We start from the raw sequence: 14,909 nt of genomic DNA, 5'->3' as shown, positions 1-14,909 counted from the left end.
ACTCCTTCTCCTGAGACCCTAGGTGACTAATAACAACATTAAATCCAGTCTCACAGATAAGTACTTTTTATAATCACCTCTATTCATAAAGCCTGTTGTTGGATACCTGCCAAAACACTTTCAAACAAATATGTGTCGTGGCTAGTCTCTTGAATAGTTTTCTAAAAGGCATTGTTCCAACAAATTAAATATGCTATAACATAGCAAATAAAAATCTAAAGCTACCAAAAAAAAAAATGTCTTGCCTAACTAGCAGCGTATTAAACCTGTTCAGTGCTGCCAGCAAGAGCTTTTCTAAAGCTTAAGACATCTGTTTGTACCATAACCAAAGATGTATATACTTGGTTAATGTGCACAAATTAGTAACTCTTTAGTCTTTATCCCTCTAAAAATGCAACTGATTTTACAAAGGGCAACACAACACGTAGCAATACAACCACTTACAAAAAATCTGTAAAACTGTTTCAATTTGTATTTTCTGTTAAACATAACCTGATAGTTTACAGTAGAACCTATACAAGATTGCCTGAAATATGGATGGACACGTTTGTTCTGAATGTTCAACAAAAATGTGACTTACCTGTCCACAAGGTGCTTTCTGTAAAGTGATTGTGAATTTATTTTTCCCAGTGCCTTTTACCAAAATGTACTGGCAAATCCCAAGAAAGGTAAAATGACGTCCATCAAATGTTGTGAAATGAGAGCTACCTGTGATGGAGCACTCAGCTTGAGAGAAAAAGGATAAACAAGAATGTTCACTTGCATGAGAATGTATCATTATTCTGTAAATGATGGAAGAGAGATAAATAAGAAACTTTCTCCTTATTTCTAAGCACATAATCCAGGCTAACTTTAATCTATCTAGCAAATACAGCATTTGTAAATAAAATATGTTATATACACCCATTTTCATCAGATACCATCTCATATTGCACAGGCTGATGTGCAGCATCTTTTGGTTCTAACTATATGAGATGCCTTGAGTCACGAGTTCTCTGAAATATAAAAGAGTTTTCTCTTTATTACAACTCTGAAGTTTCCTAGAATCTTCTTCCTCATCATCTTTTGGCATGACTGAGTGTGAAAGAGTACAAGCTGCTTTCTCCTTCCTTCTAGGTATTATGGCACTGCTTGTTACCTCAGGCATGAAGAGGCTGCAGGTGTCTGTCCTCAGGGAACATCTACATTCATTTTTAAGTTCAGAGCAGGAGTGCACTGCTGAAGCAAGTCTCCAGTGCATCCCCACTTACTGCACTTTCATTCACACCATAGGCAGTGTCAGAGCACATGAACTAGATTCATTTTGGCTGTAACTAGTGCAGGAGGTGCTCTGTGGAAGCTACACTCCCACTACAAACAGACGTACAGTCCCTAGGACCAGACCAAAGTAGTCATAATTAACCCCACACGTGCACACACAACACTCACAAGACATATGGAGCAGTTCTGTGTCAACTGCTTTACACTACAGATCCACTCTCTCAAGCCTTTCTTAGTAACTCTTAAGCCTTGTTTATTACTTCATTCAGAGGGTGTTCCTTAATTTGTAAAAAATTGTCTCTTTCATAAGTTTCCTAGTATAATCTTGTCTAAGATACAGAACTACTATGGGAGTTTCACTACCCAGCTACTCCATGTCCCTCTGAATAACCCATTACAGAGACAGGTAATCTTTTAAGATAAGGATGATTATCCAGACATGAACTGCTGTTATAAAGGAGAAAATACAGCACACTGAGCATCAGAATGATGTTTTTCTTATTACTTGCATTACAATTGCACCTAGAAGTGAGGAGATCCTTATACTTGAATAGGTACTGAACAGGCAGAGGAAATAATCAGCCTGACCCAAACAACATAGAGCATAAACAGAGATAGAAAACAAGAGGTGGATGTAACACACTGAGTTAGGGAAGCAAATGGGAAAAGGTAAGATGAGTATGATCAGGCAGTTAATAGCTTCACCCCAGCTGGCCCACTGCTACTCTCAACATCCATCTGCTTAATCTTTCTTCTTAAATTAACATCCCAAGCCCTTGGATCATATTTGATTCTGTTGTCTTCTGAAAAGTTTATCCGTTATGTTCACTGAGAAAAGAGTAATGAAATACAGATACCTGGGCAATCATGATCAGTGCAGTTCCAAAGGCCACCAATACAAATACTAAAAAGAAAAATCACAAAACACAGAAATTCAGTGTTCTGATCTTCAGCAAAAAGATCAGCTTTGACATTAATATGCCTTGAACTCATCCTTTCCATAGAATAGATTACATAATTTAGTGGTACACGGGGCTCAGTCTGTAAAACATAGATACTAAGTATTCTTTAAAATGGAAGTGTGACTACAGCGATAAACTAACCATGGGCAGCAGTCACAGAGAGAGGAAACACAGACATGAGGCTTTCACATACCAGTTGCTACATTCTTGTTCAATTTTTGAGCCTACAGGGAAGGCAGTTCCATGATAAATACAAGGACAATTCGACACAGAGATACAAGTTCCATTTTCCATAATGAGACCTATTGGGAGGGAAGTTAACAATGAGATAAAAAATAAATTAACAAACTCCAGATCACTGCTCTTCCCCCATCTGACTCAAACATTCAAATCTGCCAGAAGGTGATCCCACCAGTCTTAACTGGGAACCTGCAAAAAGAGTCACCAAGAGAGTGCAGAGAGCTGTGTGATGAATAGTGAAGCTCTCTCAAAGCAGTTGTCATCCTGAATAGTTGCTTTATGAAAAATGTCTGCCTTAAGCATGTAAAACTGTACAGACTCAAAAATGAAAAGATTCTGAGATCGCATAATCTTTAGTCCTTCTAGAACAGGACTGGTCATAGTCCTTAATTTTTATCAAGTACAGGTTTAGGAAGTTTGTTTTCATGTACAGACCACAAGACACATTCTGTTCAAACAAAACTTCAGTAGACTTTGGAATAATTCAAATAAAGTAGATTAAATCTATGCAATATCTTACTGTAGCAAGTATTAGTGGTGGCTTCGGATTTTAACTGATATTTCATTCTGAGCCACCTTTGTACTCTAGAGAAATGTTTAGAACATAGCAAAAGGAAGAATCACAGTAAGAATAACAACAGCTAGGGCAGAATTTACAATATTTGTATTTTCAGCTTTAACTTTAAGCACAGTCTATTTAGACAACTTTATTATGATGTTGGATATTAGCTTTACACATATTTTTTCACACAAAATTGACAGTACTTACCATCTGGACAGTAACAGCCATCTAAGCAGTGTAGGTTGCTGCCAAGACAATCTTTTTCAAATGTGCAGGTTGGTGGACAACAACTGATACAGTCACGGTGTACAAAGCTGTCTTCACACTTCTCAGCTAATAAAAATACATGGTACATTGAACATTAGTGAAATTTCTCTCTCCATACTGGAGAATGCTTCTCTCCTAAGTAAATAGTTGTGCAGCACTGTAATTATTCAGATCAGGTACAATGGATTGTTTGGAGAGGTTTTAAATGATGAACTGTGGTGAATCTCTCACCAGTATTTAAGTCTTTCTTTGTCAAATTCTTACATCACCCCTCCAAAAAAAGTTATAGTTTCCGTGACAGGGGAACATGTGCTCATGTCTCAGCTAGTTCAAAGTCTTGTGCATGAGACTGAACTGCAGTTGATGGGTGGTGGTGATAACTAGAAGGAGCTGGATTGACTGTATTAATTCTGTTATAGGGCCAGTAGAGGGTGAAAGGTCATCTGGGAAGAGGGGCAACATCAGATCTCCACAGATGTTTGTTCTTTGTCCTAGAATATGATGAGCACACATGATGTTTCAAGCAATCTGTGGAAACATGAATTTTGTATGGATCTAGATCAGATCATAATGGAATTAAAATACTCCTCTAGCAAGTCATTGACTTCATTGTTTGCTAGCAATAGTGAAGCTGGCTGATCTACTTCAGTATCAGTTTTGAGTCCTGTAGTGACAAATGTCAAGATGGAATTATTTGAAATGAATACATGAAGTATCTCAAAGGTCATATTGTATGCTTTATTAAAGAGTCTTACTACAGGCAGGAAAGTCATCCCTCCAGTCCCGCACTGGGGACCCAGCGTGAGAGCATGCTCTAGCGTACTCTGTCACTGCCCTGCAGTATGTTTCATCATCATCCACTCTGAAATGATAAAACAAGACAGTAGTCAAGGAACTCAAATCCCATCTACAAATCTCTGCCAAGGGACACTGCACAGGATACTTCACACATAGCTGAAGTCATAATGGCACACAGTGAAAATATTATGAAAAGGAATGAGCTATACTGAATAAGCTGTTGTGCTTCTATCATTTGATCTCACAAAAAGTTACTTCATTTTAATTTACCACAATAAACAAAATCACTAATTTATTACAAAAAAGATAAATGCTGCTTGTGGTGAAAGAGAAACATGACCTTGTCTTGAAGACAATGGACAACTCAACAGTCTCAAGATCCACGTCTCAGGCCCTCTCCCTCGTGCATGACATGGAGAGTCTGACTTACACTGATAAAAAAGACATTCTGGTCCAAGTAACAAGTTCAAGTTTCCAGTTGCCTATCAGCCCTTGAACTTAGGTGAGAAGAACCCTGTTGGTGTAATTCCGACCTTGTGCTGAAGTGCTCAGAGCCAGAAGTATTATTCTCTGAAAACTGTAGACAGGCTCAGGGATTTACAGCATGACCTTGGTCAAAGGCATTATCTCTGCCTTAGTCTATACAGAAGAACCTGTACAGTGCACTTTTGACAGGATCAAGTAAAGAGACATTCATCAGTGTTTAGGTAAGCTCAAATTTTATTCAGGTGTAAGTCACATAAGGCGAGATACCACCAACCTTTTGTTACTGTGAAAGTTCAACAACTCCCATCACTCACTGTGGAGGACTTGATGCCAAAATGAACTAGTCATAATGTGACGTTTCTATTATAAGAATGACTGTGACAGATCATCTGAGTTTGTCTTTCAGCACACAAGATCATACTTCCAAAATTAATGGTCTTAAGAATGTATTATATTGTGTTCGTATTCTGCTTTCAACACATCTGTTATCAAATCAGACACCACCATACTCTTTGTTACATTGATCAGAATCTCTCCAGCTCTCCTTATCTAATCCAATTAAATGGGTCTTAATAGAAAGAATAGTTGGCCCCACAACAAACTTCATAAACTGACACTAAGCCACAAGAAGAGAGGTCTCTTTTATAAACAAAATAAGCCTAAATTAATGAGGTTCTGACACACAGAAACTTCCTTCAAGGTTTTTAATGTTCACACCATTCACATCAACACATACGCATGTTGACAAAAATCAAATCCACCTTCACACCATGACACTGATGCAATATTGCATTTGAAAATTTGCTTTTCACTCTTCTTCCTTTACTGAGAAAAAGTCACAATAAACTCCTGATTTACAAAGAGACCACACAGAGGCAACTCATCTCTTCTCTGAGTGAAATCAATGTACAGATCATAAACTTCAAGAAGCACACTTTGGAGATTTGCCTACAAACACAAATTCTTCCATCTTGACTTTATGGTAAACAGAAAACTAAAATTTCATCCAAAATGAACTAATGGGTTGTAATGGATTATACTGAGTGATTCTTACTTTTAGTCTTGTGATCCTTTCTGTATATTTTTGATTAAATTGATGATACTCTGAGAAGGCCATAAGAGTATCTAGTAAAAATCCTGCCATTTATGACAATTACCTCTTAATTTAAAAACCCTGCTACAAAAGAAATGGTACACTGCTCAGTTATCTATTCAGTTATACTCTGGAACACCAGTTTAACTTGAATGACAAGAACTAAACAGGAGTCTGGAGTGCTAAGGGAAAAACACCAGGTTGCATATAATGCCAGCAGCTGAACTCCCACCAAAGACAATGAGAGTTTAATTTCTTTTGACAACTCTGAATTTACATAAATAAAACTACTTTGAAAAATTCTACTAATTTGAACCATAGTGGTTGCTTATAGAAACAGTCAAACTGTGTCAGACAAATGGTCCAGCTCCTCCAGTATCATTGATATTTCCCTCCAGTATCATCTCCACATATTTTTAATTCAAGACCTCCAGGTAAAGGTTTTAGGTTTTTTGTGACTAGCAGCTCCTCTTTTGTCATTAATGATTCTCCATGGATTTCTTTTTCCATGTGTTTGTCTAGTATTTCCTTGAATCCATGCAAACCTTTAGCAATCAAAACATCCCTTGGCAGGCAGGTTCTGTGCCCTTTGTTTCTACACTAAATCACCCACTGAGAAACCCCATCTCTTTTGCTTTGAACTTGGTTCCTCTTAACTTCCCTCACTGCTGCTCAGTTCTGGTATCAAACAAAAGAGTGAACATTCACTTCATGCGTCAAAAATAAATACACAAGAACTCCAGTCTTACCTGCAAAGATCATTCATACAGCTAGAAATATAAGAATATGGATCTATGCTTTCATGACAGCTGAGAAAAGGAAACTGTAGGAATATTTGGCACTTGAAGAATATATCCTGCACATTAAGGAGAATTGGTAAACGACAGTTAGCAAACACTTTCTGAACAAGCATAATTCTTTTTAGCTTTGTTTCCCTAATCTAGGGTCCTTTATATCCCCGTTAAAATTTGAGAATCTCACAGTCTCAATTTATTATTATGTCTCCTTTATTATTCTTCCTAAAATTTGTCCTCTCTGCCTAGGCTGGCTTGATTGCATGCTGCTCCTAAACCAGCTGGGAAGAAAGTGTGTGAAATGACAAAAAAAGCATTTTGTGTCAGTGCAGAAGCTGAGTATGTTACTTCTGCAGTATTTCACAATTTCCGAAATAATGAGGTGTAAAATGCCAGGACTGGAAACTGAACCCAAGTTTAATGCAGCAATGAAAAGCTCTGCCAGCAGACCTGTGCCACCTGGCACATCCTATCTGAGCCTTTGTACTTTTAAGCTAAAAATCTGAAGACCTTCAGACATTCCCTAGCAACGGTCCTGATCTGAATCTTCTATTTCTCAAAGCCTCAGTGCATTTAAGGCTTTTTTCAACATGGTGTATATAGCTAGATTCTTGAACCATCACTAGGCAGTGAAGATTAAGAAGATATATATTTATATATATATAAAAAAACATGATTAATTTACCTCAGTGGATTCTGCATCAGCTGAGCAAGGACTGGAAAAATCTGAGGCAGTAGGTACACAAGCTACGTCATCTGATGTTTGCACAGCCCAGCTATTGGCAAATTCAGCAATGTCTTCTGTATATTCACCTACTGCATGAAAACATTGCAAGTGCATCCAGGAAAAAAAATTGTCAACACAAACACAAAAGGCAGCTTGGAAATTTCTTGTAGTTTTTCAATGTGTTCATTACCCCAGTTACAAGATATGCTCAGAGTACAGGTGGTAATGTTATTTTTTCTTTTTTAATTTCAGGTAGTGTTTTATACTACATTAAAAAAAAAAAAAAAGATTAAAAAATATATAACAAGGTGTTGGTTGGGGTTTTTAAAGTGCAATCACTGACAATTTTATAACAAATATACAAATAAGGACAAGCGTAATGCATTAAATACTTAAGAAAGAATACATTTCTTTAAAACAATTTAAGGCTTTCATCATGTTTCACAAAGGTCAGTTAGCACTATTATCTCCCTTCTTTTCCTTTGTTGAAGAAAAGCCCTACAACAAACACACCACTACATGCCCAGCTCTACTCACAGCATGGGCATGGGAGAATTAATGAACAAGATACATGGCTGGAAGTCATGGCAACAGGCTGAGGAAGATACATGAACATACAAGAAGGTTGGCAGTAAGGAAACAGAGCCAAATTTCCATATTTTTGCATCAAGAAATAAATATTACATTTTCTTTAAGTATTTTAAAAAGCGTATACTGCCTCCACTCTGAAGAACCCTACAGTAATTGGTATCTATGCTACGGTTAGCTGTTTCTATGTTTGTTTAGGAAATACAGTATTGAAATGAAACCGGCTACAGTTTTTTTCAGAGCTGTACTATCCAAAACTTAATGTAACTCCTTCTAGCACAGAATGTACAAAGTTTGACACTCTGCAGAGTGGAAAACTCCAAAGCATGCTAATCAGGTATTTGTACTTGGATCTCCACAAATAAACAAAGATAAGATCCTAACCACCAGTCAATTTTACTGAAGAGCCAGGGAGACTTAAAATATTTCTCCTTCTGACAGAATAGTTCTTTACGCAGAAAACCCTTCCCAAACAAAAAGCTGGGTTTTGATCTAGAGGTAAACCTGTTGACATAATTCTGCTTCTGCAAAAACATTAAAAATATTTTATTTACATTTTGACATGGGTTGAAAAAAATTTCTAAGTCCTCAAAAAATGCCACAAAATAAAATCACTGTCCTTGAAACAGTTCTACACACAGATACAGCCTTGTATATTAAAGCAATACAAAGATGCCATTAAAGATGAAGATAAGAAAACAGAAAAGGAGCTTGTTTCTAAACTGTGCTTTGTAATGGAGTATTACATGCCTCTCAGCAACTTATTTATTTGGGGCATTGCAAATAGAGAGCATTCAGATTCCATAAGATTCAGGATAGATGTAAGAGCTTCCCTTACACTACTGGGGGAAGTAGTTTAGCTGGGGAAGATAAATCATCATCCCAAATGATTTATAAGATTTGGAAAAACTTAGAAAAATGTTGCAGTTTTGAAGCAATTTGAATTAGCAGTCTATTCTTATGAAGATATCAGAGCTTCATGCTTTGTATTTGCACTGAGTCAAGGAAACTGGTTCAAGGTTAAAAGGATTCATAGCACTCTTGATTGTACACTACAATGATACTATCATTTCTGATAAAGAAAAATGCTAGAAGAAATGCTAGAAGAGTTGGAAGTCTTTTATAACAGATAATATATTTAAAGATACTGAAATTACTGTTTTTTAGAGATCATGTGAATTCACTATCCCCTCCAAATTCCATTTTTCTCCATTTTTACAGATCACCAGTTTTAACTAATTATTAAACATACCATACTCTGGTATGCAGTTGATGCATGAAGCAGGGAAATTACTGCTCTCATGACAGAAGAGATATGAAAAATTTGTGATTTTTAAAGACTATACAAAGATAGGTACACTTCATCTTCCTTCACTTAGAAAGTCAAAAAGCTCCACTATTGACCATAAAAAATGGGGAAAAACAGAGGAGGGGGGGAAAAGTTACAGTGAGATAACTTTTGTGATTTAAGAATATGCAGGGCCTTGGGACTAGGTTCTGTCAGCAATTAATGGTAACAGTAAAACAGTCCTATCTTTGTTTTTATCAGAGACTGAGAAAAATATTCATCATATTCTCAAGCTTGTTCTTTTTTATTTTTTTCACACTGCTTGCAAGTAGGACAAAAGTCCCTATAAAGTATTCCCTGCATAGACTACAGAATCTTCTACCAGCTTAGCAAGTCATCTCTGCCTCAGATGCAGCATTGGGCAGTTCCTCATCCTACAGGGTAGCTGGAGGCCCATAATACACAGTACCAACAAAGAGATACAAGGACCCTGGAAACAGCTTTGAATTTTACATATTTCAGCTATCATTTTTATGATGCTCATATAAACGAAGGACTCGAGATGGTGCTTTTTCCAAATATTAATATTTTGGCCCTTCTCCCTCCATCTTTAAACAGAGAAAAAAACCACAAGCATTTGTTTATTTATTTATTATTTGAAGGCACTTTCATCAGCTAAGATAAACATACCCCAAGTGCTTTGCTGAGCAAGAAAAGGCTTAAACATACATATAGATAATTTCTTGAACTAGGAACTTTTCCCTTAGCATTTTTAATGATGAGAAAGAATAGAGCAGATATTCTATTTTCTACTGAAATAAATGAAACAGGACTCTGCCTTTTTACAGTATTATATTTAAAGTGAACATAGAAGTTGTTCACACAAGGTAAGTGTGTATTTCCAAGTTATTTACTTACTATTTTGTAGTATCAGGTCATCATATTTATTGCCATTAAAATTTCCACAGAGGCCACAAGGTTTTCCCTTATGATCTTCTGTCAGCTTAATATAAATGCCAGAGTTTCCATCCCAAGCAAGAGAAAATCCAAAAGTAGTCTTCACCAGAATATAATCAGCCAGTCTCTCAAGGAAAGCATTTCCAACTGTCTGAGGCAACATTAATCTGGAAAAATAAACAGCCTGCTTCAAAGATCTCAGATGAGATGAGGTTAGTGCTAGAAAAATACCACATAGAACATCATCTTCTAACTCACTAAGCCCCTTTTCCCAGGTGTATACAGACAGTTCCATTCAAGAATTCATCATGTTTTTACTATCTTTTCTTCTGTTTAATTCTCTATATTGACTATCAAATATGAATGCTTTTCTGCTCTATAGACCTATCAGTTGTACCAGTTATAAGCCTGACATAATAATGAATCTTCATTTTCAAAGCTCAGCAGGAGCATGTTGAGGAATACGTGACTTCACGAGCATTGCACAAGGAGCTATGTGACACTATGACTGCCAGCAGCCCTTCTGGGCACAGGGTCATCATTGGGTCACCATTGCAAATGGAAGAACTTACAGTACAGAAAATACCATTGACCGAAATACTGTATATCTTCCTCCTTTGGCCAAAGACCACTGGACAATAATATTCCAGCACAGATCTAATTCTAATCTTCCAAAGTTGCTTCTGTTGGGATGAACAGTATCACTGTAGCTATCCATCTCAGATGTTAATGGCTGTACCATTACATCAAAGGGGATGGCAAGAACACCTTAACAACTCTTTGAAACTTTCTGTAAACCAGTAAAACATACTTATGATAGCCTTGCACTCCTCTTTTCATTTTTTTAAAAAAGCTGGTAAATTTTGGGGGTTGATGTACCTCAGAGACGTTTTGTGGAGTTTTTGCCCCAAAGGGGCAAAGGGGACTTAAGATCTTTTATTCAACCAGTTCAGACTTGTCTAGAAGAAGATTATGTCTTACATTAAGTATAGCTACCAGAAATAAATGATGACTGCCTTGTTCAAAATGGTATCAGGATGCACCAAGGATTAGCTAGCACTGTCTGATGCAGACTTTGTCTATACAAAGTAGGGATGGGTAATTGTTAAGTTACAGCTAAGAGGTTGAACACATGGTTCATGTGTGGAGTGTATGCTATCCTCACTCGGGTATTACATCAGCGCCATTACATTTGCTCACACTAGAGCTCCATCAGCCTCAATAAAAAACAGCAAGGGATCAATAAGGATATACATCAAATTATTTTCCCTGGCTGGTGTAAAAAGAATCAATTTCCCAAACTCCACACTATGTTTTTGCAGTAAAATGTTAAAACCCATCATTAGAACACTTACCTGATTCCATCTTTTCTTACTTCATGTCCTGAAATAATTATTTCTTCTCGGTTTAAAAAAAATAAGCTAACAGACCTCTGACAAGTATATACTGAACCGTAACAGTGAGGACTGTTATGAACCTTAGAGGGGAAAAACATACACACAATAAGAATAAATGTTTGTTCTCAATAATTTCATGCAATTTTTCATAAACTCATATATGATATTTTACAGTTCCATGCACCAATCACTGAAAGAGCTTTACAAATAAATACGTAGAATATTAAAAAGTCACAATTACAAAGATATGAAAAACTAGAAGTTCACGCTACCTGGTAGTACTGAGAAATACGGCAATTGTTCAATAGCACAAGCATCACAAGACAGTCATTTAAATACTGGATGAAATACTCAGGTATTTTATGTAGATGAACTTGAGAAACACTGTAGTGAGCTAGCTTATAACTGCCAACATAGGAGCTTGTTATTTGCACTGAGGAGACACCCCTATTGCTCTGTTTCTAGAGGTCTGATCTATAAGAGGGGACTACAAACCAGTACAAAATCTCAGCATAATACTAGCATTCTCCATGCCAGCTGAGACTGGCACCAGTTGAACTACAACATGTCTTCTTGAAGGATTTGTTGAGATTTTGGAGTGCTCCCACAGATTACTGCAAGCATCTAATGTACGTGGATCTGTTAAAACCCGTTGTACACTGGCTTTTCAGCCCTGCTAATGGAGAAGGGCAGGCTTTTCTGAAATCTGCCATTTTATATATATATATATATATATATATATATATATATATATGAGAGCCCTGGTTTGAATCATACATCAGCTTCTCTAGTTTGAACACAGCAATGGAAATACAAGTTTCAGTCAGCCAGAGAGAGATTTGCAAAACTATGTGTCTCAGATATTGGCAATGTGCAACTTTCATGACTGTCCACTACTAGAGAGAGGTCTTAAACAGACCTTAAATGCATGCTTCCAAAAGTGAAAACCATGCAATTCCTATCTCAGCATGTCTACAGTTTTATGGCGTTGAAGTAGATCTCGCATAAAAAAATCCACAATCAGACACTGGAACAGGCCTGATAAACCAGCACTCTTCCTTTTTATAGCATGGCAAAAAGGAGGCTCCCCCTGAAGTCAGACTTCCTTTGTATTCCCAGCCTTCGGCATGGCAGAGCACAACTCCTGCAGGAAGTTCCTTGTCCCCAGAGACCACACAGCTTTCGTTGGCCAGGGCGTACTCCCAGGACTTGAAAACTGTGGGTTCAGGTTTACCCTGACTGATGATAGGGATATAAGTCTCCAACTTTCTGTGCATATGCTGTAACCAATTAACTACTACAAAATTTTGAATTACGTTGTCTAGCCTAAGTGAGTTTTAAGCACATACATACTCCAAGGCCTTGAGCAAAACTTCAACATCTTTCATTAATCTCAGTGAGGCTGAGCCACACAAACCTGTGGGATGCCCTAGACTACAATGTTTCAAAAGCCTGTGAGCTGATTTTAGACACCACTGAGGAGAGAGGGGAATGTGTTGTGAATCTTAGGTATCTATTACCTAAATTATAATGTAGACAGAGTTTAGATACCTCATATATGACTCCTATGCCTGTGCGTGTCACCGTTCTCTGAGAAGGATGGGAGTTGCATTACCAGTTTACTTGACAGTGCTGTGAAGCTGAATAGATTAGTAATTGGGAAACATTTTGCCAAGGTAGTAATAGAGGCTGTAAAAGTAACTAGAGCTATCGCTTTTGTAGAAAAGATTGGTTGGTAAACACATACAGTGCTAACACACACTTGAATTCATCTTCCTAAACTGACACTTAATCGTGGAAGTAAAAACTAGTTACTGTTTGAGTAAAATAAACGAAACCAGGAAAAGCATTAGAGTTTTTACATGTATAAAGATAATCATAATTAAAGACATCTTAACTGTTACTAGTATTGACAGATGGTTTCTATGTAAACCTGGCCCAAGACAGAAACACAATCAAGGAAAATCAAAATAATTCTTGTGTTTTCTTCTCCTCTAGAGAGGTGGATTGCTAAAGCCAAAAGACATAATGTGAGGATTTGGCAAGTTTCTTGGCTCTCCATTGCCCAGCCTGTAGTGACTGCAGTGCTTCAACATTAATTATGACTTTTCTGAGTAAACACTTCCAGTTTTTAGCAAAACATGACATTTGTTCCAGCAATTGAATGGTAGTTTATCTCTTTCCAGAATAACTGGAATCCACTGAAATATGGATTCTAGATTTTAATATAATCTTGAGCTTTGCTACAGCATTTTCTGAAAACTCCTAAAAGGTCATAGCTGCACACAGAATCCAAAGAATTAAAATGAAATCATGGAAGGCAGATGTAACAGCATCTGTCTGTAACCTGAGTGAATAGAAACGGCAGTTTTGATGTCAGATTTATCTTCACTAGATGTTATTATCTGCTGGGAGAGGAGGTCATGTGATTATAAATGAAAACTAGTCCTTGGAGCAGAAATCAGCATCTAGGTCTACCCTTGCCCGTGTGAGCACTGTGACCACCAGGGCTCAGAATTAGGACGCCTCTTGTCCCTTCTCTCCTGCCCAATCAGCACCAAATCCCAACCATTGTGTAAAAAGTAACAAAATGAACTCATGTCCTTTCCCCACAATAACTAACAGCCTGATAAATAGGGCATCTTCCTTCAAAGAAGGTATAAATTTGAACTCTCCATGACCCAAAGTCATTAACCATGGATACTCAGCAATTTGAGGAAATTACTAAAAAGAGTGCCTCCCATACATAGGTCGAGATTAAGACGTTTGAGCTGTTAATCTTCTCTGCATGATGTAGTGGTAATCCAAAATTAGAATGCAAATCCCCAGAGGGGACAGTTTTCTGTGGGCCGGGGAGGCAGCTCTCCAAAGTGTGATGGCTGTGAATTGGGGCCCAGTTCGCTTGGGTGCCCAGATATTCAAGCAGGTGATACCTGTTTGCACTTTACTCAGCAACTCAGGTTTTTTAACAGTCTGACAGCTAAAGTTTGTTGAAGTTTCCAAGGTCTACTTTAAGACCCACTTTTGGTCCCAGAAAGGAGAGATCAGAAATCCTTGTTAGGATAGGGGGAGTAAGAAATTCTATTTCTAATATACTGACTCTGTTGATTATCATTTCATTGGTGTTTTGAGTCACTGCACATACGCTTAGACATTTTCCAGCAGCATAGTTTTATATTTAAGTAAGCAATGCAACAGTTTGACCCATTTATTGTCTCTCTACTTATTTTACTTATGGTGAAAAATAAATCCTGTAATACAGCAATAGTCAGTGTGCTATTTCTAGTGTATGTTCACATACTTACCCAGACAGTGTACTGGGGTTCTGGAGCACTGCAGTCTTTTGCAAAAATATAGGAGCAATTTCCTGGGAAGTAGTAGTAGATGCCATCAAATGTTTCAAAATGATACTGTCCCCATGATTTGCAAATTCCATCTCTGTCCTTACCAGAGTTAGGTACTGGAGAGAACACACTGAGTTTACAACAGG

At 37.3% G+C, this 14,909-nt stretch overlaps 1 protein-coding gene across 1 annotated transcript in view; it reads right to left on the bottom strand.

Annotated features, from left to right (window-relative positions):
- OTOGL (otogelin like) overlaps window positions 1–14,909 on the bottom strand; it is a 102,032-nt gene that overhangs the window by 80,281 nt on the left and 6,842 nt on the right. Inside the window, 10 exon segments of the mRNA XM_074870243.1 lie at window positions 581–726; window positions 2,118–2,164; window positions 2,416–2,524; window positions 3,232–3,357; window positions 4,047–4,153; window positions 6,418–6,524; window positions 7,148–7,275; window positions 9,984–10,189; window positions 11,378–11,499; window positions 14,725–14,879. Of these exon segments, the coding sequence (XP_074726344.1) occupies window positions 581–726; window positions 2,118–2,164; window positions 2,416–2,524; window positions 3,232–3,357; window positions 4,047–4,153; window positions 6,418–6,524; window positions 7,148–7,275; window positions 9,984–10,189; window positions 11,378–11,499; window positions 14,725–14,879 (1,253 nt within the window).

The sequence above is a fragment of the Strix uralensis genome, chromosome 5 (genome assembly GCF_047716275.1).
Source record: "Strix uralensis isolate ZFMK-TIS-50842 chromosome 5, bStrUra1, whole genome shotgun sequence".
Taxonomy (NCBI): Eukaryota; Metazoa; Chordata; class Aves; order Strigiformes; family Strigidae; genus Strix; species Strix uralensis.
This window is presented reverse-complemented; position numbering and strand designations above follow the sequence as displayed.